At 37.6% G+C, this 22,135-nt stretch overlaps 3 protein-coding genes across 4 annotated transcripts; 2 read left to right on the forward strand and 1 right to left on the reverse strand.

Annotated features, from left to right (window-relative positions):
* Positions 1 to 637: 637 nt before the first annotated feature.
* LOC113273594 lies at positions 638 to 3,253 on the forward strand. Its single transcript, XM_026523260.1, has 5 exons — positions 638 to 721; positions 897 to 1,083; positions 1,200 to 1,320; positions 2,503 to 2,592; positions 2,703 to 3,253. Exons 2-5 carry the CDS (start codon positions 1,001 to 1,003, stop codon positions 2,769 to 2,771), a joined length of 363 nt encoding a protein of 120 aa, XP_026379045.1. The 5' UTR covers positions 638 to 721; positions 897 to 1,000; the 3' UTR covers positions 2,772 to 3,253.
* Positions 3,254 to 10,703: 7,450 nt separating this feature from the next.
* On the forward strand, positions 10,704 to 12,718 carry LOC113274890 (elicitor-responsive protein 3-like). Its single transcript, XM_026524304.1, has 5 exons — positions 10,704 to 10,905; positions 11,389 to 11,454; positions 11,762 to 11,888; positions 12,131 to 12,248; positions 12,399 to 12,718. The coding sequence occupies exons 1-5, from the start codon at positions 10,839 to 10,841 to the stop codon at positions 12,450 to 12,452; spliced, it is 432 nt and encodes a 143-aa protein (XP_026380089.1). The 5' UTR covers positions 10,704 to 10,838; the 3' UTR covers positions 12,453 to 12,718.
* A 119-nt stretch (positions 12,719 to 12,837) lies between these two features.
* On the reverse strand, positions 12,838 to 21,456 carry LOC113274889 (methyl-CpG-binding domain-containing protein 13-like). Of its 2 annotated transcripts, none has more exons than XM_026524303.1 (10): positions 21,259 to 21,456; positions 19,585 to 19,654; positions 18,608 to 18,690; positions 18,093 to 18,212; positions 17,830 to 17,919; positions 17,306 to 17,431; positions 17,036 to 17,131; positions 16,456 to 16,602; positions 16,112 to 16,337; positions 12,838 to 15,640 (listed from the first exon to the last, which is right to left on the reverse strand). In XM_026524303.1, exons 3-10 carry the CDS (start codon positions 18,683 to 18,685, stop codon positions 13,065 to 13,067), a joined length of 3,459 nt encoding a protein of 1,152 aa, XP_026380088.1. In that variant the 5' UTR covers positions 18,686 to 18,690; positions 19,585 to 19,654; positions 21,259 to 21,456; the 3' UTR covers positions 12,838 to 13,064. The 2 variants fall into 2 exon arrangements, with proteins under 2 accessions (XP_026380088.1, XP_026380087.1); XM_026524302.1 differs by having other exon boundaries at positions 12,838 to 15,646; positions 21,259 to 21,455.
* Between the last annotated feature and the right edge of the window lie 679 nt (positions 21,457 to 22,135).

Genomic DNA, 22,135 nt, shown 5'->3' on the forward strand with positions numbered 1-22,135 from the left:
AAAACATCAAATACGAGATGGGTTTGTAAAACTAACCTTCTTATTCTCATTTCTGGAGTTGGTTCTTCTTCAATCTCTTCTTCCGGTTGATTTTGTGGTTGATTTTGAGTTTCTTCTTCACTCTCTAAATCTTCTTCTTATTCAATGGGTTGTTCAATCGCTCGATTAGAACGAGATATTGGCTTACGGAGAACCATTATATAGATGAGTTTAATCGTCGACTAAATTTTCACGAATCGACGATTAAATTTCGGCGATGATACGATGAAAAAAAAAGGAGAAGCTGGGTTCGGCTGTGGAGGATGAGGAGGAAGAAGAAGGGGTTGAAACTGATTTTAGGTTTATGATTATAGATTTTTGTATTAAGGTTAGAGATAGATTAATAATTTACAGGATTTAAGGGCATATAGGTAATTAAACCACTCATAGGGTACCTCTTATAAGATCACCCAAGTTAGAACTAGTCATTTGTATGCCTTTAAAGTTTTTGGTATGCCCAATATCATGGTTCAATTTTAAACCATTAGATCTGGTGTCCCCGTGATTGGATTGCTCCTGTATGCGTGTCCCGTATTGTTCCCCGTATATATAAATAAGGAGATATGCTTCAGAAAAAAAAGTATATATAATATAAATACGGAGATAGAAGAAGCTTTCCCAATTCATCATCGAAAAAAGATTTAACCTCTCTGTCGATCTAAAAAACCCTCTCTCTGTCAAGGTAAACCTCTTTCTAGATCTGCGTTCAATTGTTTCAGATTCTAATATGCAGTTTTATCTGTTTATCGTGGGTTAGTTATGGATTTGATCCGATCCCCTTTTTGTTCCCGATCCTTCTGTTATAATATCAACTGTTTCATATCCCATGGCTTTAATTTTTCTTGTTTTCATTCCAGATTTCTTCTGTAGCTAATGGGGCCTGTGGAACGGGCATCTACCGCTCGCGATTTTTCTCGATTATCTGTTTCTGCAAATCCACCGCCATCATTGCTTGAATGGGATGATGAAGAACCAATCGATTTTGATGATTTATCATTTGGTTCAATATCGTACACCTGCGGGGTCAGTGGATGTCAAATTTGAGTATGTATCTTTCAACTTTCATATGATTTTTTTTCCTTCCCGTAAGTGTTAAATTATATCAAAACCCTAAATCTGATTTATCACTTTGTTCTGGTTTGATATTATTATTGCTGCAGTGGTTCACTTGCTAACGTTCCACATCATGAGCACGTGCTTGTATTTTATGGAAACCATTTCACTGTCAATGGAGGCCCTGAACGGGATATGAATCATCCCAGTAACGCCAAATTATTGGAGGTAATATTATTTGAAACAGCTGTTTTTCAAATTAACCAGCTTCAAATTAGTGCGTAAACAGTCCCAACCAAAATTCAATCTGTGACGATTGTTGTTGTTTGTTAGTCTCGTTGTTGTTTGTGAGCGGTAGGGTTGGCTGATGCAGTGGGTTTTAATATGCGTTCTTTCAGATTCATGATTCAAATATAATCACCGTGTCTTCCGATTGCATAGACATAGATATTAAAATTCTGCCATTATGCTTGTATGATGTTAATAACAGACTGTTTTTTTAATTTGTAATAAAAATTAGAGACTTCAGCCACTGATGTAGTGTTACTCTCTATGCAAGTAGAATAATGAAGGACATAGCCACTAGTTTCTTGTTTCTATCACTCGGTTTTGTTGAATCTTATCCTGCCGACTATGCAGCATTTTTTCTCTAGTACCCCACAGGCCACAAGGTTTGTACCCAACTTGTCCAAGGAAGAATAAAACACATAGTAAATTTGCACATACCAATAGAAAATGTGTTGCTACTGTAGTTTACTCATATGATATTTAGAGGCATAGCCGAGGTGCTGAAGTGGTAGTGTTTTTACATTGGGTGTCTCGCGCTCCTGTGGAAGGTGTCAATGGATTCAAGCACTTGAAAATAAAAAATAAACTAGAATTGTATGTAGTACCCTGAAGCTACCCATACTCATATCATCATTACTTATTCACTTCTTTAGTCGGCCAGCTGGAGAGAAGAAAAAATATTATATCTTCTTTCTACTTCGCGAGTGAGGCAGTTGTGTTTGGAATTTCTAGTTCATAAAGTTTATATAAAATATTTCAGCACTACCACCCTAGATTTGTACCCAGCGCCTCCAAAACAACATAGATTCTCTCTTCTCCCACGTAGTGGTATGCTCATATAATTATCCATTACAGACCCCCAGATTTCGTGGAAGTAGAGAGACGTTGGAGATTTTTGACAGTACTGAGTTATTTACATGGTCATTTACTATTGGGTCAAGTCACATCGATGACCATAAGCTTCTTGCACCAAGTTACAAATATGTTTGGATTCCTTAATTTTTCCCATGATGTTATCATTCCATCATTAGTATAGTTTTTACTGCTAAAGTTTGTCATATACAAATATGTAGTTTTTGGTGAATGCAACTTTGCAACTGACCAACACACCTGAAATTGCAGAGCGTCAAGAACTACCAAATTCCTGAAGAACTCGCGGCAGATGGACTGCATACGATTCGGGTGATAAAAACCTTTAAATCTTTGAATAACGTGAGTCCTATTTACCCAGAATCTGAATTATTGCAGCGTAACAATTGCTCGAATAGATTCTATTGCTACTTTTTGCAACTTGATGAGGTTATTTTTTTCTTTTCTTGTAGGTTAAGGTTGTCCGGGACGAACGTCTTGATGAGCATCATAGGCTTATGTCTAGCGGGATGGGGATGTGAGTTGTCTATTGCTAGAGCATGGACAATACAAGATGGCATCCCAATTAAAATTCTTACTAAGATGTTTTTTTTCTTTTGCTAAAGTGTCTGCGACATTGTTGGCTGTTATAGGTATAAAAGAAAAACCCAGAAAATTCCCTCAGAATAGCTTGATTCTGCCAGGAGATTGTTACGGTCACCTTCCATGCCGAAAAAGAAAGATTAACTCCTTCGCCCACTGAGCCGCATAGTACTTCTGCTTCTTCTGGGGATTCTGTTGTAGCAGGCGCTGTTTTCCCTTGCTCAAATTCACTTGTATCATCTCTCAGAATTAAGGAAAAAAAAAGGGTTTATTCTTTGATGTCCGGCTGCGTCTGCGTTTATTTTGTGAGTAGTTGTATCCGGTAATTTCCAATGCTCTTTTGGTTGAGATTGTGTTCCTGGACTATGTCTCTGGATTTCTAATGCTAGTTGAGTGCATGATTTTTGTTTTCTTTGAAAAGCCCTATTGCATCGTTCCTTCCAAATGAGCCATATTTTAGTCAAAACTATCTCTAACGAAATAATGTTACTCGGTTTCTCTATCCAAGATTTACAAATATCTAAAAATGGTCCGCGAGTTATAATCCCAAAGGTGTCCCTATTTATCCACAAAAAACCCATCAAAACAAAAGTAACACAAAAATCCCATCAAAACAAAAGTAACACAAAAACCCCAAAGAATTTGATGAAACCAATTTTGAAATTTGGGGTTTTTATATCAATTTTTAAGAATTTGGAGTTTTTGTATCAATTTTGTTTAAGATGGAGTTTTAGTGGATCCCAACATTTGAATGGGGTTTTTGTACCACAAGTTTGGTCACCTTGGGTTTTTATGACTAGTTCTGATCTAAAAATGATAATAATTATGGTATTGGACTAATAGCTCGTGATCAGACAGGAAATTGATAAGGCATCAGCGGGATATTCTGCAATGGAGGACTAGATGTTGAACAAATAGAGTGCTTGGCGTTCAAAGAAGCGGTGTTATGGGCCAAGACTCTTAAAGTTAACTATGTTATTTTCGAATCGGATTGTTTAAATGCAGTCAAGTCCATTAGGAAACAATGCAGGCATGCAACTCATAGATTAGCCTGGCTAAATTGGGAGCTATGCCACTTAATTGGGGCCTATAGATTTCTTCATCCCAAAAAGAGAATGATAAGGGATGTCTAAATTTATGGAAACTACCAAAATTATCATCAAAAAAAATATTAATATTACTAAATTATCCCCATCAATCCTTAATAATAAACCTAACTAATTAAAATCAGTTTTCATTCTAACCTAAAAAGCGATTCTTCATCTTTCTATTCCCTCTTTTTCCATTTTTTTGAAACAAAAAATCGTTGATGATCGACGATCCAAAAACGATTAATCGTTTTGTTTCTTCTATAAAATGTCTAAACCATCAAGAATGAAACATCCTACTAACAAGAATTATTCTAGTGATAACAATCCTGGAACTGTTGAAGCGATTCGCAATAAAACGAAGGAAGTGCTCAAGAAACAAGAAGCGCCTCGTATCACACAAGAAGAGGAAATGAGTCGAATCATGTACTTTTCTGTCAACACAATCCTCTAAACTAGGTTTTAGTAACATGCAATAGGTTAGAAATCGAGAATTTTGAAATCAAAATATTTCAATGTTCACAGAATCAGATTACGTTAACGGGGAAGTAACCCAATGCTTGTTAGAAACAGATTATGTTCTTCAACTTATAAACCGATTGTTCTGTATGTGAAAAGGAATTGGGGAACGTTAGTGTATAAATAGCCCGATTGTTGTAGCCAATATTCCAAGAACTTTATTTTTTTGGAATCGGATTACAAAAACCTATTGTATAGTCTAGAATCGGACTTTATATGTATATCGAGTAAACCGATTTCTGGAATCGGTTTGCATTAGCACTTTCAAAAATCCGATTGTAAATTTATATGTTAGGAATCAGATTTCATATGTATATCGAGTAAATCGATTATATACCTTGACTTAAAAAAAATGCATTCTACAGGAAACAAAAGCAAGCCGAAAAAAAATATAAGCGGAAACATGACCTTGTTACTCCTAAGGCTTTGCGACCTCGTCGAGAAGACGGTAAAAATTTGAATGCTTCTCACCGAAACCAAAGGTCCACGGGGAGTAAAGCTAAAGGGATCATCATCAATGACCCACCACCTCAATGGGAGCAACTAACACATGAAGAATATGATTCCGATAAACCTACTGAACAAGAAGGTGGTGACAAACAAGTTGAAGAAGAAGAAATTCATGAGGAAGTTAATGAGGAAGAAAGTGGTGGCAAGGAAGGTGATGAAGAAGAAAGTGATGAGAGTGAAGGTGATGAAGAAGAAGGTGGGGATGAAAATGATGAAAAAGAAGGTGATGATGAAAGTGATGAAGAAGAAGGTGAGAAGGAAGTTGATGAAGAGATAAAAGAAGTCGTTCAAGAACAAGTGCAAGAACAAGACCAAGGAGGAGACGCTAAAGAAAAAGGTAAGAAGATAGAAGCTCCAAAGAAGAAGAAAGGTGGCCACATTCCCGACCCGCTGAAGATGTTTGCTCGCGACCCTGATGATCCACCTTTAGGGATACCCGGTGATGGAGGACAGGTATTATGGGGGTGACAAAGGAAGTTGGGCCTCCTTCATTTACAATACCATAGTAAGTACCTAAACCTTATGCTATGTAATGTAAACATTATTATCCGTGTAGTGTTTTGATTGTTGTCCATCGTGGTTGTTTTGTTTTATAGGATCACAAGGATGTCGTTCGTCGTATGAAGCCAGGAACTTCAGTGAGTATGATGAGGCAATGGCCACTTATAGAACCAAAATCCACCCTTGGAGAAGTTCCGGAAGTAGTCAATCTAGTCAATTCTACGGGGTTGGTACCTGCGGTCGACGTTTTGGATCTTGGTTACGACAAACGTCTCTGTTCCGCCTTTGCCGAGAGATACTACGGGGAAATGGATACTTTACATCTTCTGTTTGGAGAAATGACGATAACTCCAAATGATGCGAAGTTCATTATCGGGCTAAGCATAGAAGGTAAATCCGTGAAGCACAAAGGGTACGCGCAAGAGCTTGATTGGGACAAGATTTATGCGTGGACTAAGGAAGTGTTCCAATGGGATGAGGAGAAGACCAAGAAGGAGATACTAGTAGGCAAGGCAAAATAGAGGATATTCCATCTTTCGAGGCTCAGGGACAATTTTATGGGAACAAAGGCGCTTCGCGTGAGGGAAAAGAGGTGACGCCGCAACGTATCATCGCCACGGCCAAAGCAAATGTCCTCTACGTCTTGGGAGCTGTTATCTTCCCTGACGTTTCTGGTGCCCGTGTGAGCGCCAACTTTATCCAGCTGTTGCAACCATTTGAAAAGATTCAAGAATACTCTTGGGGCACTGCCATCCTTGCACACTCGTTTAAGGAGTTGAGAAAGGCTTCTGGGGCTCAAAGGAAACAAATCGGAGGGAATATGGCTTTTCTGCAGGCGTGAATATATTTGCACTTCCCAATATTTGCTAAACGGGCTTTTGAGAACAAGGAATGGGACGGAGAGCATTATGGAGACAAGTACACCTACAAAAGTAAGTCAAAGAAACAAAAAATGGATTATCTGAATTTGACACGGCAGTTAGACAACTTGACGACGAATGATGTTGTCTTTGATCCTTAGAAGGAGGCTTTGGCTAAAGGAAAAGGAAAGAAGGTTGGGTGCCCAAAGCAAAGTTCGTATTCTGGCCCTTTGTTTCATCCAAGAGGATATGTAATGTACAACCCAACGAGAGTCGCAAAACAATGCGGTTACGTACGGAAAATCCCAAAGGTGCACAAGATGTTCAACATCAATGAGACAAAAAAATAATAATTTGATAATGATATTGCCATTGTTCACAAGCCTTTCCCATCATGTGATTATTGGGAAAACAGAGCCTTTCACAAATATCCTTTGGATGGTCCATCTCGAACAGATGACGAGGCAATTCCGGGTTACATGCCGTGGTACCTCAATGTTTCGCATACTCGAGTGATACGAGTATATGAGAGGCCCAAGATAGAGGACAAAGATACGGCTCTCGATTACTTGGTGCGTATTGTTACTCAATTACGATTTTGTTAATGGTTTTAGCATTATATATTGAATGTTTGTTATTTAAAATTGAAACAGAGAAGAAGAGTCAGACACTTGATAAACCAAGCAAAGTTAGAAATCAGGGAAGGGAAAAATGTGAAGGCCAATGAAAAGCTGATAGATGAATTGAACGGTCTCGAAAATGTAGAAGCTGGTGCAAATTTTGGGGAGCAAGATGATGATGATTATGAGGAGGAGGAGGATCCAAAGAAGAAGAGGACGTTGTTACACCCCCCCCCCCCCCCCCCAAAAAAAAAAAAAAAGATGTATGAAGGTGCATCAAGCAGCGCCCAACCTGGTAAACGAGGACGCAGTGGATGGGGTCGTGGTGGGGATGTTCATGAATGAATCGTTATATTCATGTTTATGTATTTCAGTGTGGATAATTATGGAGTCAAAACTTATGTCTTGCCTTAAACTTATTGTCGAATCATGTTTGGTTATACTCCTAGTTTATGAATGACTTAATCTGGTTTCTAGTTTATGAATGACCTATTGTGTGTGGAAAAAATGAAGGATTCTGACATTCTTTCTGTCAGAATCGGTTTATATATAACTATATGTAATCCGATTCTGACAGTTTCCCAAAGGTTCAGTTTTATAATCGGGTTATATCTACATCTATGTAATCCGATTGCTAAGAAGAAAAGTTCTGTAACTTTAACAATCGGTTTATATGTATAAATATGTAATCCGATTTTTAGGAAGAATAGTTCTGTAACTTTGAGAATCGGATTACATGTGCATTACAAAAGCCCGATCTGTTAGAGGCAAATTTATATGATTTTGTAAGGACAAAATTGGTTTATGTGGTCATATATAAAATTCGATTGTTTGAATTGAATTCAAAAAAAAAAAAAATATCCGTTAAGCCTTTATCTATATAAGGACAACCTCTTTGAGGCAATCCCACATCACACACTTAGCCTAGAAAATGGAATGGGAACCGTTTGAAGATTTGTGTCTGGTTAAATCGTTTGCTAATACGTTCCGTGAACGTCCGAATGAAATCTATTCAATGTTTTGGAAGAGAGTTAAAGAGTTCTTTTATGGGCGTACCGCGAATCTCAATAACCGAAAATGGAGAGACATGACTTTTCAATTCAACTACATAAAAGGCGCAATGCGAGAGTATGTAATAGTTAGAAATATGGTGTACCACTATCATCCACGAGATCGTCTTAGGGAAAAAGTGAGTAATGCGATCATTTTTATACCTATGTCAACTACACTAGTTCACATACTAACATATAAGAATTCATTGAATTTCAGCTGGAGCGTTTCAACGGGCTATGGAGAATTCGTAATGGGAAAAGAAATTTCATTCACCACAAAGAATACACGACGTTGTACCGACGTGCTCGGAGGTTCATTGACGAGCATTTGATGTGTCAAATTTTCCCGTACTGAATCCTACATATGTAGTGCGCTAATTTCCTAAACTATGTAATGAATATTTTGTTTCTGAAAATAAGGCATAATCGGATTATATAGATATATATATAAAAACCGATTTTAGAAATCGGTTTATATGGGTATTGATCAAACCCCGATTCCGGGTTTACATCGTCACTTGGAGAAAACTCAACCCAGAATCAATTTACAAATGAACTAATATAAATCGATTCTGGATCGAGTCTTTTGAAAAAAAATTAAAATTTTAGAAGTGTTGATTCATAGTTGATCTCAGGATTAACACTAATTGAACAAGGGCATATTAGGCATTAACGAAAATAGTGGATAAGGGGTTTCCATGAATTACTTTTTAGTGACCCTATTTTGTCATGTAGTTATAGGCCCCAATTAAGTGGCATATGCCCCAATTTAGCCAGGTAAATTAGCTCACAAAACTAGAACTGAAAGAGCTTCTTTTGATTTTTGGAATACCATCCCTGATCCACTATCTCTTTCCTCACCTCTCTTTCTCTGCTTCTTAAACGAAAAACTCGTCGGCGGATCCTCCTATTCTGCTCAGATTGGCTTCATTAGGAGAAGATCTGGGCTGATTCCTTTGTTTTATTGCTTTCCAAATCTGTAATATCCTCTCTACTGTAATTTTTACTCTATTTTCTGACTTTTTAGTTTCCTGTTTTAGTAGTTTAAGTTTACTTTTGTTCTTCCTATGAGGAATGGCCTCTCTGGACATTCTCTAGAGGTTTTCTCAGTTTGTTGTTTATTTGGGGCTGAAACGTTCATGATTGGTTTGGATCTTCATCGTCACGACGACTTTTCCGGCATGTGCATGATTTTGAAGAAATTCAAAATTTGGTCGTATCAGTTAGAGAAAAAGGTTGGGTTGTATTGGGTGACTATTTTATCTTTGCAGTGATGAAAAATCAAAGCTTATCATCTATCTCAGTGTTGTTCTACAAGCAGAAAGAGGCATCAACAACTAGTTTTTGTTTGACATCATTTTCACCTAAGCTTTTCAGTTTGGGATTTTCCTTTGATGGTGCAGATCGGTTTTTAGTTTATTTTGTTTTATCTTTTGGTGTTCTAATTGTTATAGGTTTGTCTATTGACCTAGTTACAGTTAGGTGTTGTTTACTTTTGGATGTTAGTTTTAGGCTTATGCTATTTTTTATCCTTCCTTACTTAGTTCCTGTAATCCATGATCTTGTGACCTTTTCTTGGGTATCTGGGTTCGTTGTTTCTCATCTGATGGTTGCTATCCTCAAGAGTAGTGTTGATCTATGTCTTTTCTGGTGGGAAATAAAGTTGTGTTGGTTTCTCCGGCACACTTTCTTTGTACCATCCTTTGAAGATGGGATTCAAGATGAAATTTGTGGTATCTCTTCTTTTGGAAGAGATTTCGCTCAGATGGGTTTGGTTATTAAAAAAATTGTTGTTCTTCTGAGCTGTGAATCAAGTCTCATCGATTCAAGTTCTCCCGTAAAGGCGGGTGGTGCTGTTGTTCTACTGTTACGGTTTGATTGTCCGGTGGAGATTCTGGGTACGGGATTCAGGTTACGGAATACTGTTTGGAAGTCACTTAGTTATAAGCCTTGTTTTTGGGTTCTCATTGTAATTTCGGGGTTTCCCTGTTTATTTATTAAAAAAAAGGACTTTTGGAATACCATCCCATCTTATTTGGATGATATTATAAGGGATGATGAAATTAGTCTGATGTTATGTAATTTTTTTTTTTTTTTTGGTACAATGGTGTTATGTAATTCTACTTAAATAATATATCTGCTTCCTGTTTCGGGGGTGGGGTGGGGGAACCCTATCCAAAATCACTTTTTCACACTATGTACAGACTTTGATTTGTTGGGGTGCCAGGTTTAGTGGGGGTGTACCAAACCAAGACAAAAATTGTTTTGTCTTATATGACAATCTGTTTTGTCTTATCATAATTTTGGTACACCCCCACTTAATTTGGTACCCCTATTAGCAATGTTGTACAAAACTCACTGGCCAAGCTAACTATGCCATGCCAACCAAATTGATCAAATTACCCTAGACAAAAGACTCGGCCAAAAATAACAACATTACTAATAGGGGTACCAATTATCTTATTTGGTTCTTGGTACACCTCCAAGCAATATGGCACCCCATTAACAGCCATGAAAAATAAATAGTAAAATGTAAAGCCCCGGCCTCGCTATCGGATGAAAAATGACCTTTCCGTTGACAAGAACATGACCAGTCAAGGTCAAGGAGATTCCATAGTCCCACCCCAGTAACAGTTGAACATAATGGACAACGGGGTCCACCATCGTGACTGCCAGTTTCAAAAAGAAGGAAATGGAAAAGGGAGGACATTATTTCCTATATAAACAGGCCAAAGCTGCAATTTTGCAAAAGTTGTGAAGAAAAAACTTCTGCAAAATTTGTCTTTTCAACAAAGCGGAATTGGATAAAATTATATTGAATCAAAGACAAACTTTTGCAGAAATTCATTCACAAAGATGCCTTCAGGAACATTGGATGTAGTTTTGATCAGTGCTAAAGGTCTTGAAAACACTGATTATCTATGTAAGTTTTTTCTTCTTTTTTCCCATCATTTTGATCATTCTGAACCTTTGATTTCCACATTAGATTTTATCATTAGATCTTGATTTGTTTGTGAGATCTGTTTCTTGCTTTAATTATTTTGATCAGATCTAATACTTTATGTTATTGAATTTTGATGGGATCTTTTGAGTATTATTGATTCAATGAATTTAGACTTTTGGTCTTTGGTGGTTGACTTGCATAAAGTTTGATCACTTTTCCAAAAAAAAAAAAAATCTTCTCAATTATGCTTGTTGAATACAGAGTTGATGAATTTGTTGTCATGATCAAAGGCAAAATAGAGATAACACTTTGATATTTTTTCCTGAAAGATTCGAATGTGAGGATCCATAGTTACATTTAAAAGTGTTTTTTTTGGCATCAAGTAGACGTGTGCTGGAGCTTGATTTTATTTTAGTACTTGGTTGCCTTGCTTATGAGATTCAATTGTTTATAATTGAGCAGGTAACATGGATCCATATGCTGTCCTAACATTGCGAACTCAGGAAAAGAAAAGCAGTGTTGCTGCAGGTAAACTTCCTAGCCATCTAGTTTTCCTTTGTGCTCTCTATTTCATTTGATCGTAAGTCACCTAATTGTGGATTCTGTGTGAGAATGTAAAACATCCAAATGAAATTGCACGTCTGTGCTTTGAGGCCGTAATGTGATGGAACTATAGATGTTACAGATTTGGCTATCACGACTCATCTCGTGGAAAACACTCCCTAATAATTTTCAATTCACCACTATGATTACAATGGTGTCGAGATTGGATTTGTTTTTTAACATTTAGAGGCCATGGGTTATAATCCTTTCTCATTTTTATTTGATGATGCAGGGAAAGGTTCTGACCCAGAATGGAATGAAAGCTTTGTCTTTACTGTCTCAGAAGGCGCATCCGAGCTTGTTATCAAACTATTGGATAGTGATGCTGGTACTGAGGATGATCTTGTTGGAGAAGCAACGTGAGTATTATCTTTGCATGTGCAGTAAATCATCAATGTAAATCTTATACATAAAATTTCTCGACACTAATTCTAAGTAGGATTTCCATCAATTATCTATAACAATCAAAATTCATGAGTCAAGAGATATCTGCAGCTGTTCGCATGGAATTATGAATTCTTTGTAGTATAATTGTCACATATATAATGAAAATGATCATGGTTTCTATGTTGCTTCTGAAAATTTTATATGCCCCTTGCAGCATTCCTCTGGAACCGGTGTTTGAAGGAGGAAGTGTGCCAGAAGCTGTTTACAATGTGGTGAAGGACCAGGAATATTGTGGGGAGATTAAACTCAGCCTTGTATTCAGATCTGAGGAGGTTCTCTCTCTGCATATCTATTTCTTTCTACTAGTATAAGATTGACCTGCCTGTTGTGTATGCTTTTTCCTTTTGGCGAATTATCAAATACTTTTCAAGCGCCTGGTGCATTGTGCTTATATATTGTTTATTTTCTATTTGCCATTGCAGAGCAGGGGAGTTGGTGAAGAGGAAGAGACTTATGGAGGCTGGAATCAGTCTTGATAGAGAAAGAGTCTGCACATATTGTGCATTGTGCATTTTCTTCCTGTCCAAATAGATTTGATCGTTTGATGATACTGTGTGCATTTTCTTCCTGTCCAAATAGATTTGATCGTTTGATGATACTGTGTGCATTTTCTTTGGGTTAAAAACTCTATCTTGTAGTGCTAACTATCCGAGGAAGAACTTGTTTGAAAAGCGCCTATTGATGCTGCTTCTTTACTCCTGAGTTCATTTATAAGAAATGATTTTAGCAACAATTGATAGTCTTTTTGGATCGTTCTTTTTTCTTTGCTGCAATATTACGTTTTTGATGAACCCAAATGATATTATACTTGATCTAATTTTGCCTCCAATGCACACAAATGCGACAATTACAAACTTATGCTTGGCCAAGACAAGTAATAGACGTTAAGTGTGAAGTGTCTGCCTCAAACTACAACAACTCGCAGTTCGCTACCACAACAGTTGCGTCAAGAAATATAAGAAAACATGGTTAAGGATGAAGCTCCAAAATGATACTCAATAGTTCATCTGAAACACCCTTTTGTCATTTGTACATATTTTCTTTTCCTACATTTGATTTACAAAAAAGGAAAGACTATTCTGTTCACTTTACCTGTTTATGGAGTTTTGTCCATTACCAGCAATATGTTTTTGCTGGAACCCATTCTTTGCTCCATAAGTTGACCTATTTGCATTACCTTGAGCTGAAAACCCTGGACTCTTCTGCAACTGAAGCTGGGACGCTGACTTTTCAGGTGGATCAAACCTGAACTGATTGCTAATTTGGCAAGACCCATTTACTCCATTGTCTCTTGTATTTGGGGTTTGACTTGGATGGAAATAATCTTGAATTGTCAAATCACCTTCCATGGGAAAATCCCCTGTAAGCGTTTTGATTGCAAACTCTAAGCATGGATCAGGCCAGGAATCGCCAAATGGCAAGTTCAACGAACATTCTGGTTTCTCTTTGGTCTTCTCCATGTCTCTAGCTGTGCAGGTTGCTTTTTCACACTGTGACTGGACTTCAACACTTCCATTACCTACAAATATGGTTTTGGATCCCCCTGTAAGTGTTTCAAATGCGAATTCTAAGCACGGATCAGGCCAGGAATTTCCAAATAGCGAGTTCATCGAACATTCTGGTTTTCCATTGGTCTTCTCTGTGTCTTTATCTTTACCTATTGCCTTTTCACAATCCAACTTATCTTCTCCACTTTCCTTACCTGCAGATATGGTTTTGGAATCCCCCGTAAGAGTTTTGAATGCAAATTCCAAGCATGGATCACGCCAGATATCTTCAAATGGCAAGCTCATTGAACATTCTGGTTTCTCATTGATCTTCTCCATGTCTCTATTTTGATGGATCGCCTTTCCACACTCCAGCTGAACTTCTCCACTTTCATTAGGTAAGATTTGGGGATCCCCTGTAAGAGTTTTGAATGCAAACTCCAAGCATGGATCTGGCCAGGAATCTCCAAATGGCAAGTTCATCGAACATTCTGGTTTCTCAATAGTCTTCTCCATGCCTCTATCTTTATGGATCTCTTGTTTACACTCCAACAGAGTTTCTCCATTTTCCTTGCCGCCACTTAGGATTTTGGTTTCTCCTATAAGAGTTTTGACTGCAAATTCCAAGCATGGATCACGCCAGATATCTCCAAATGGCAAGTCCATCAAACAAGCTGGTTTCTCACTGATCTTCTCCGTGACTCTATCTGTATGGATTGCTTTTTCACACTCCAATTGCACTTCTCCACTGTACACACCTTCAGTTATGGTTTTGGGCTCCAAAGCAAAACCAATTCCGTTTACCAGCTCATGAGTATTTTCCGTATTTCCATCTATATGATTTGTTCTTTTACAGTCTAACTGAACTTTTCCACTTTTTTTACCACTAGTTAAGGATTTGGGTTCCGAAGCAGAACCAATTCGGTCTACCAGCCCATCGATCATCTCCGCACCTCCAACTTTACGGCTTGTGTTTTCACGCTCTAATCGAACTTCACCACTTCCCTTACCTCTAGTTACAAATTTGGGTTCCAAAGAACCAATTTGGTCTTCCAGCAAATTGGTCTTCTCAGTGTCTCCATCTTTATGTCTTGCCTTTTCACACTGCAATCCTCCACTTTCCATACCTCTGGTTAAGATTTTAGGCTCTACCAGCTCGTGAGTCTTCTTTGTGTCTCCATCTTTCTGGTTCGCTTTTTCACACTCCATCTGAACTCCTCTACTTTCCCTACCTCTGATTGCGGTTTTCGGCTCCAAAGCAGAACCAATTTGGTCTACAGGCTCTAGTACCTGATGATTGGAATTAGTTGCTTTACCTCTAGTTACTTCACGTAAAGATGCCACCACACTCTTTCGACTGCCAATTTCCAAGTCAAGCATGGGTTCAACTTCAACTCCAGACAGTCGTTTAGAAGCCTGGAGAGGGGAACCGGATTCTTCTTTAGTTTTGCTAGTTTTAACATGATTTCTTTTGTTTTGTCTTTTTCCGACCCTGCATTTAATTTCCTTCAGTTGCTTCTTCGGAGAGTTCTCTTGAGCAAGTGAAGCTGTACCAAGGGTTTTTCCACAACGTAGCAGTCGGCCTTTATTTAAATCATTGGAGTCTGGAGAGATCTTTGGTGCAGGTAAAGCTGTACCATGGGTTTTTCCAGAACGTAGCAGGCGGCCTTTCTTTGAATCATAGGAGTCTGGAGGAATCTCTGGTGCAGGTATAGCTGTACCAGGGGTTTGTCCAGAACATAGCAGTTGTCCTTTCTTTGAATCATCGGAATCAGGAGAGATCTCCGGTGCAGGTAAAGCTTTGCCAAGGGTTTTTCCAGAACATAGCAGTCCGCCTTTCTCTGAATCATCAGAGTCTGGAGAGATCTCTGGTGCAGGTAAAGCTGTACCAAGGGTTTGTCCAGAACATAGCAGTTTCCCTTTCTTTGAATCGTCGGAGTCTGGAGAGATCTCTGATGCAGGTAAAGTTGCCACAAAGGTCTTTCCAGAACGTAGCATTCGGCCTTTCTTTGAATCATCAAGTGAAGCTGTAACATGGGTTTTTCCTGAACGTAGCATTTGGCCTTTCTTTGAATCATTGGAGTCCGCAGAGATCCCTGGTGCAGGTAATACTGTATCAAGGGTTTTTCCAGAACGTAGCACTCGGCCTTTCTTCGAATTATCGGGACTAACAGTTTCTGAACCTACAAAACAGGAAACTTTAATCCAACGCAAATGACCTCAAATAAGGTAGTCTAAATTGTGATGCTAAAAAAACCCTTTCGATTAGACTTTTCATATACCACATACGAGAAATGGGAATCCAAATGGCAAAACCACTTGCCGCACTCAACATCTATTTGACTGGTTATAAAACTGGTAACATAGTTCAAGGAAGCAACAAAACGATTACTGATGTAGGATTGACCTCTACGCTAATTATCTTGTATTGCTTCAAGTTATTCTAGGAGAAGTTTTACAGAATACAGCCAAATGCTCAAACAACTCAAACTAGAATGAGGGGCGTACTGTATATCTTTACAGCCAAATGCTCAAACAACCCAACTAGAAAGAGGAGTGTACTGTACACATCATCCTCATGGTAATAATGGTTATAAAAAGAAGAAAAAGAGAGCACATATTTTTTCCCCTTCAAAAAGGTTACGTACCTTGAACTGAGGCATGATTCGAGATTGGTTCTTCCTTAATTGCAGGTGGGTCTTGCATCTGGTTGCTGTCCACTGTCATTTCATTCGAGATTGGCTCTTCCTTAATCGCAGGTGGGTCTTGCATCTGGTTACTGTCCACTGTCATCCCATTTGTACTCTGGCCTGTGAAAAGGCATCTTGTCACTGTACTGTCTTCTACTTTCCGCCGTTTGGCTGTATTTGATGGCTAAGAAAGAAAAGAGAGAAGGATATAGTTAAAGGCAAAAAAAGATAAAGACATACTATTCAAAACAATAAAATGAAACAGTTTTACTGCAAAGGTCCCGCAGACACAGCGTACTTACAGAGTCGTCCTCATCTGTTAGCTGCACGGTGTCGGAGACTCCATTATTTGGTTTTGATGCATGTATTCCAATCTCCCCTGTAGCTAGATAGCGAAAAACATCCTTTCTTGAGTGGAAAATGTATCCGGTTACAGGATCTATGTAATACTGTGGCAATTAGATACCAGTTACAACATGTTTTGCCGATGAAATTAATTTACACATTTGGTTGTATATGAGCATATCAACAATAAAAGTGCCATATTAAATAAGTTTAATTTTCCATGCTTCCTGACCAGAAAAGACACTAGATTATGGCAACTTAAAGTTCTTGTTGTTACAGATTCCATGATTTCATTAAGTGGAGAGGAAAATATTTTCACTCATCAAGGGGGTACTGGTATCTTCACTACATCATAAATTTATCACGAAATGGTAAGTACGCTTAATGTTAAACTGCAAAGCGGGTGTCTGCAGCTAGTATGAATGAAGGAACGAAACATAACCGATAAAATTCATAGAAACTGCTGAATATCATACAATCTGACAGACACAGAAGGATGCTATTAATGAAGAAAGTAACATTCAAAGTTTTCCATACCGAGTCTTTTCTGGATTTGTCCGACTTTCTGACTTTCACTCCTGAGACCCATCCGGCTGGTAACGCGTCCCCTGTATCTTTGCATGGAGTTGTAGCCTAGAGGATAGATGAAAAATTAGAATGTCTGCATATAATTAGGTATATATAACAGCAAAATAATCAAATGCAAAAATGTGAAAAGGTAACATATAAATATACGAACTTGGCTTGTGTAACAGGAAAATAATCAAATGCCAAAAATGTGAAAAGGTAACATATAAATATACGAACTTGGCTTGTGGACACATCAGAGCCTCTTTCACTTGATCTTGAGCTGTTGCTGGGATCTTCAATGTTGAGAAACTCAAACACTTTTTTCCTGGCGTTGAACTTCTGCCCGGATGGAGCAATGTACCGCTGCATTAACAACAAATTATATTTTTTATCCATGAAGAGTTGACTACTTTATGACGACAACAAGAGAGCATCGATCAAGTCTCTGGCAACCCTTGTGATGCTTGACTATACCATAAGATAAAAAACAAAAAGAGAAAATGAAGGGAAACCCCAAAGTAGAACCAGGTAATGGAGGATTACCGTAAATTACACACATGGACGATGAAAATTAGTCTAAGGAATTTGGTTATCTATGAGGTAAAGCGGGTAGAGGCAAATTTTGCATACAAAGATTCTGCGAAGCACTGATGAAAAATAGACCCAAAGGTGGTACAATGAAAGGTAATCAAAGCATGACCAAAAGTGGTAAATCGATTAACAGATAAAGGTAAGTTGATATGCAGAGAACATGTACGTACCTTATATGTATCACCATTTTGTTTCGGTCTGATTTCCACTATCCAACCTTTTGGCAAGTAATCAGGTGATTCCTCTGTTTTCCTCGCAAGCTAGTAAAGTCAAACAACACCGACACACCGTACTTTAGAGAAATTTCAGAATGACTAGAACTAAGAACAAAGAAACTGGCAGATCAAATCCATTGGCATCTTTTCAGTTAACTGAGCAAAGTTAAAAATCACAAGAAGCTAACTGCAAAGAAGTATCAAATAAATATACGAACTTTGCTTGCAGCGCCTCTTTTACTTGAACTTGATCTTTTGCTGAGATCTTCATTGTTAAGATACTCAAACACTTTTTTCTTGGACTGGAACTTCAACCCGGAGGATGGAGCAATGTAAACCTGTATCAACATCCAACAATATAAGAATTTTATCCCGAACAGTTGACAGCTTTATCACCAAAACAAGAAAAGGCAATGAGTTAGCATTTGGTCTTCCTCTTGTGGCGCTTGACTACACCATAGAAGAGAAACAAAAAGGGAAGGAAAGGAACAAAGGAAAACCCCAAAGGAGAACCAAGTACTGAAGGATTACCCTAAGTTACTCAAAGGAATCTAGAAATCTACACAGTGATGTCGCGGAGCTAAATCACGCATACAAAGATTATTTGAAGCACTGACGAAAAATAAACCCAAAGGTGGCACAAACTGAGGTGATTAAAACATGGCTAGAAGTGGTAAACAGAAAGGTGATCAATAGATAAAAGTAAGTAGATATGTGACAGAATTGTTGGTACCTTATATGTAGTACCATTTTGTTTCGGTCTGGTTTCCATAATCCAACCCTTCGGTAAGAAGTCTGGTGCGTCCCCCATTTTCCCTACAAGTTGGTAAAATGAAATACCGCTGTATCTTAGAGAAAATTAATGGTGAATGAAATAAAAGAGTACAGCGATTGGCAGATCAAACCCAATGGCAAACTCCTTTCATTGAGTAATTAATAATCTAGGCATGCTTTTTCTAAGTTGGCTTCTCTCATATTAGTATAATACTTCAAACGACACAAACTGATAGCTTTTGTCTCCAACTATTGTAACTTATTATTTGATCGATGGCTTCTATCTACAACTGTGATTGTATCATTTTTCCTCAAACTTCGTACATTCTAACTTCCTTACTATGATGCAAATTAAATCATCAAAAAGTGTTGCAGACTAAATGAGTATTAAGCTAACATATTGTGATCATTTATAACCAACAACACATCCGCATCTGTCGTGAATCAATAATCGATGTATTATGTTTAGCAAAAGTAGTCTTTGAATAATATGAATTTATTGAACTACATTAACCCACTTGAAGAAGATCTAGCTGAGTAAGAACCTTGGCCACCAACCTAAAAAGGACATTCATGGACATTTGCCCTACCACCCTGGTCAAGCAACCAGGCACTCTGATTGAAAAACAAACATCTCACACAGATGGAGGTGAATCATAAACACCACATCAGCATCGTAAAAACACAAGTAGATAAAGAAATACTGAGCACAGAATTTGTTATACACAATATCCTTGCTTAGATAATGATAACTGCAGGCACCTTAAATAAGGAATGTTTATTATGGCAGTTCATTTGACATCCATTTGATCCATAGGGGCATACAGTTTCACTATCGTTGAAGCTAGATAAGAAAACCAATGAATTCTAACCACTCCTACATTGCAATTTTATGCCCTCAACAGAAACTTCTCAACTCTCGAAAAATTAACGTACCTGTCTCCACGAGCCACCTTATTAAGAAGGCCAGCCAGATAAATCCTCTTTGTTCTTGATCACAACAACTCTGGAATCAGCAAACAGCACAATGAAAAAAGTATCAAAGGATCATCCTCAAAGAAAAAAGGACCTAATTCTTCGTCTAATCAACTGATTGAAGGTAAACATATGTCGCAACACGTTGAAAAAGCAATAGCTAGATTTCTTTTGTATGCAAATATATTATTAACTTATTATGAACATGTATGATGCAAGAACGAACACTTTTCCTAATAAACCTTATCTATGTATTTAGCCGATCATCTACATCAGCATGCAGTTAAGGAGCTATCAGATATAGGAAGTATATAAGCCAATTTTGAAGTGTCTTTATACAATCAGTTCCGAGAAAAACGGCAGTGATTAAAAGAGAAAAGGAAAACAAAATGACTGCATGAGTTCCGTTACTTTCCGTTACTACAGCCAAAAGTACGAAACTCATACTGAACATAATATTCCCACTTATGGATACTGGTTTAGTTTCGACGGGATAATAAGCTCACAGTCAACAAGAAAACTTCAAACAAAGTTTCCTATCAAAACAAGAAATTTGAGAACCATAAAAATAAGCCGCCTTACAGTGGGCAGTAATACTATGCGGGGAAAAAAACATGCACAAAAACATCCATGTGTTCATGTATACCGGTAATAGCAGAAACGACCAACTTTTCCAAGTGGCAGGCCTGATTCGGAACTTTAATAAGTCGTTATCTGTCAGAGATAATAATCTCCCAAATGGGATGAAATCTTTAGTAATTATAAATAAGCAATTTTCTTCTCTCAGCGCAACCGAACTTTCCTAAAGTAAAGAACGAACAAAAATCCAATCTACGTGATCAAATCCATATAATGCCATCATACCACAATGTTAACAGGGTTAGTTTGTTAACCGGCATATTTCACAAGAAGCATCAAGGATCCACAATTTCCGCTTATATCAATCCTAACGTACATGCACATCTGTTCGGCGGTCAACACAAACTAGGAGGAACGACGTAAGATTGTCATGTGTTTCCTATACTAAATCCTCCCACATCCGCGGAACAAAACTTTTATCCTAAAAGACTAGTGAAGTATTTACCAGAGCTATTCCATCCTAAAACAAAGAACAAATCTCCCCTCTCAATATCATCAAACAACAACAACATCAATCAATATGTCCATTTATATATATCCAAGGATCCATCATTACAAACACCCAATTTTGACATGCAACAGTTGAATTTCACTCAATTAACATGCATGTCTCATAACTAACCCTAAATCATGACAATCACTAACAACATGCATCCCTCAATTGATTCATCAACAGAAAACTCTCAATTAAATAAACACTTGAACACAAGACTAATCAAAAACCATGATTTGAACAGATCAAACAAGTAATTTAAACAAATCTAGCTCAAATATTCCTCTTCATAAACATAAAATCAGTAACCCAGTACTACTAATAATAGAAATGAATCAAATGATAAATTCTTGTCTCTAATCATCAAATACAAACAAGAAACAATCACAGTCTTTATCAATCCAAAACTCAAAAAGAATTGAACTAAAAATGAACAACAATCACTATCAATCAACCCTAAAATTCTCCAAAAAAAAATCTGAAAAAAGAAGCTGAGAATTTACCTAATCTTTGTAAGATACTTTGGAGAAGATGAGAATGATTTGAAGGAGATCACTATCTGATGTTTTCTTTGTAGAGTGATTTGCAGTGAAGCTAATTTTGGTAAAGATCTGAGTTTTTCTGTTATGTGATTGAGATATGAATAATTGCTTTGTGTATAGTATATTTTTCAACCCAAAAAAACTACTACTAGTTTCTCTCTCTGTATTGTCCACAGCCGTTAAATAATGAAACTGTACTACTTTCTCCCTTGGGCATTGCATCAGGCAACAAAAGGAACTCAAAATTCACCACCACGTGTTCCGGTATACAAGTGTATTACTACACGTGAAACGTGTCGGACTTCTTGCTAAAATATTAAAAACGTATAATGGGCGGATGAGAGATCTAACCAAGATGGGCAGTAGAGTCAACTTTTTACATGAGATGTGATCTCATCGTAAAGTTGGATAAAGCATTTTTGCAAGTTGTATTTTACTGGTTAGGGTGCCGAATTCCATATATGACGAATTAAAAATGGCTTTTCTATATCATATTATGTCTGAGTATTTATTAGTAACCATGATTATTGAGATGTATTTTTAAGTTTTATAAATATGTGTATATCTAGAGTGTAAATGTTATGGATTATCAGGTTGATCGACAATACGTTGCGGATTTGATATATAACTTTGCCGGTTGGTTGGAATGAGCATGCTAATGGGTGTAGACTGGTGGTCCTCTGGTCCTGGCTTCCATGGGGATCAGCTCTCTCTAACTGACTATCAAGGTGTAAGAAGACAATTATATTCCTAAGTGGTGAAACAGGGGGCATCACGTGATCATGAAAACGTAATCCTCGAAGAAATCAAAGGAGTAAATGAGCAAAAAGATCCATTA

Source organism: Papaver somniferum, chromosome 4 (genome assembly GCF_003573695.1).
Source record: "Papaver somniferum cultivar HN1 chromosome 4, ASM357369v1, whole genome shotgun sequence".
In the NCBI taxonomy this organism is placed as follows: Eukaryota; Viridiplantae; Streptophyta; class Magnoliopsida; order Ranunculales; family Papaveraceae; genus Papaver; species Papaver somniferum.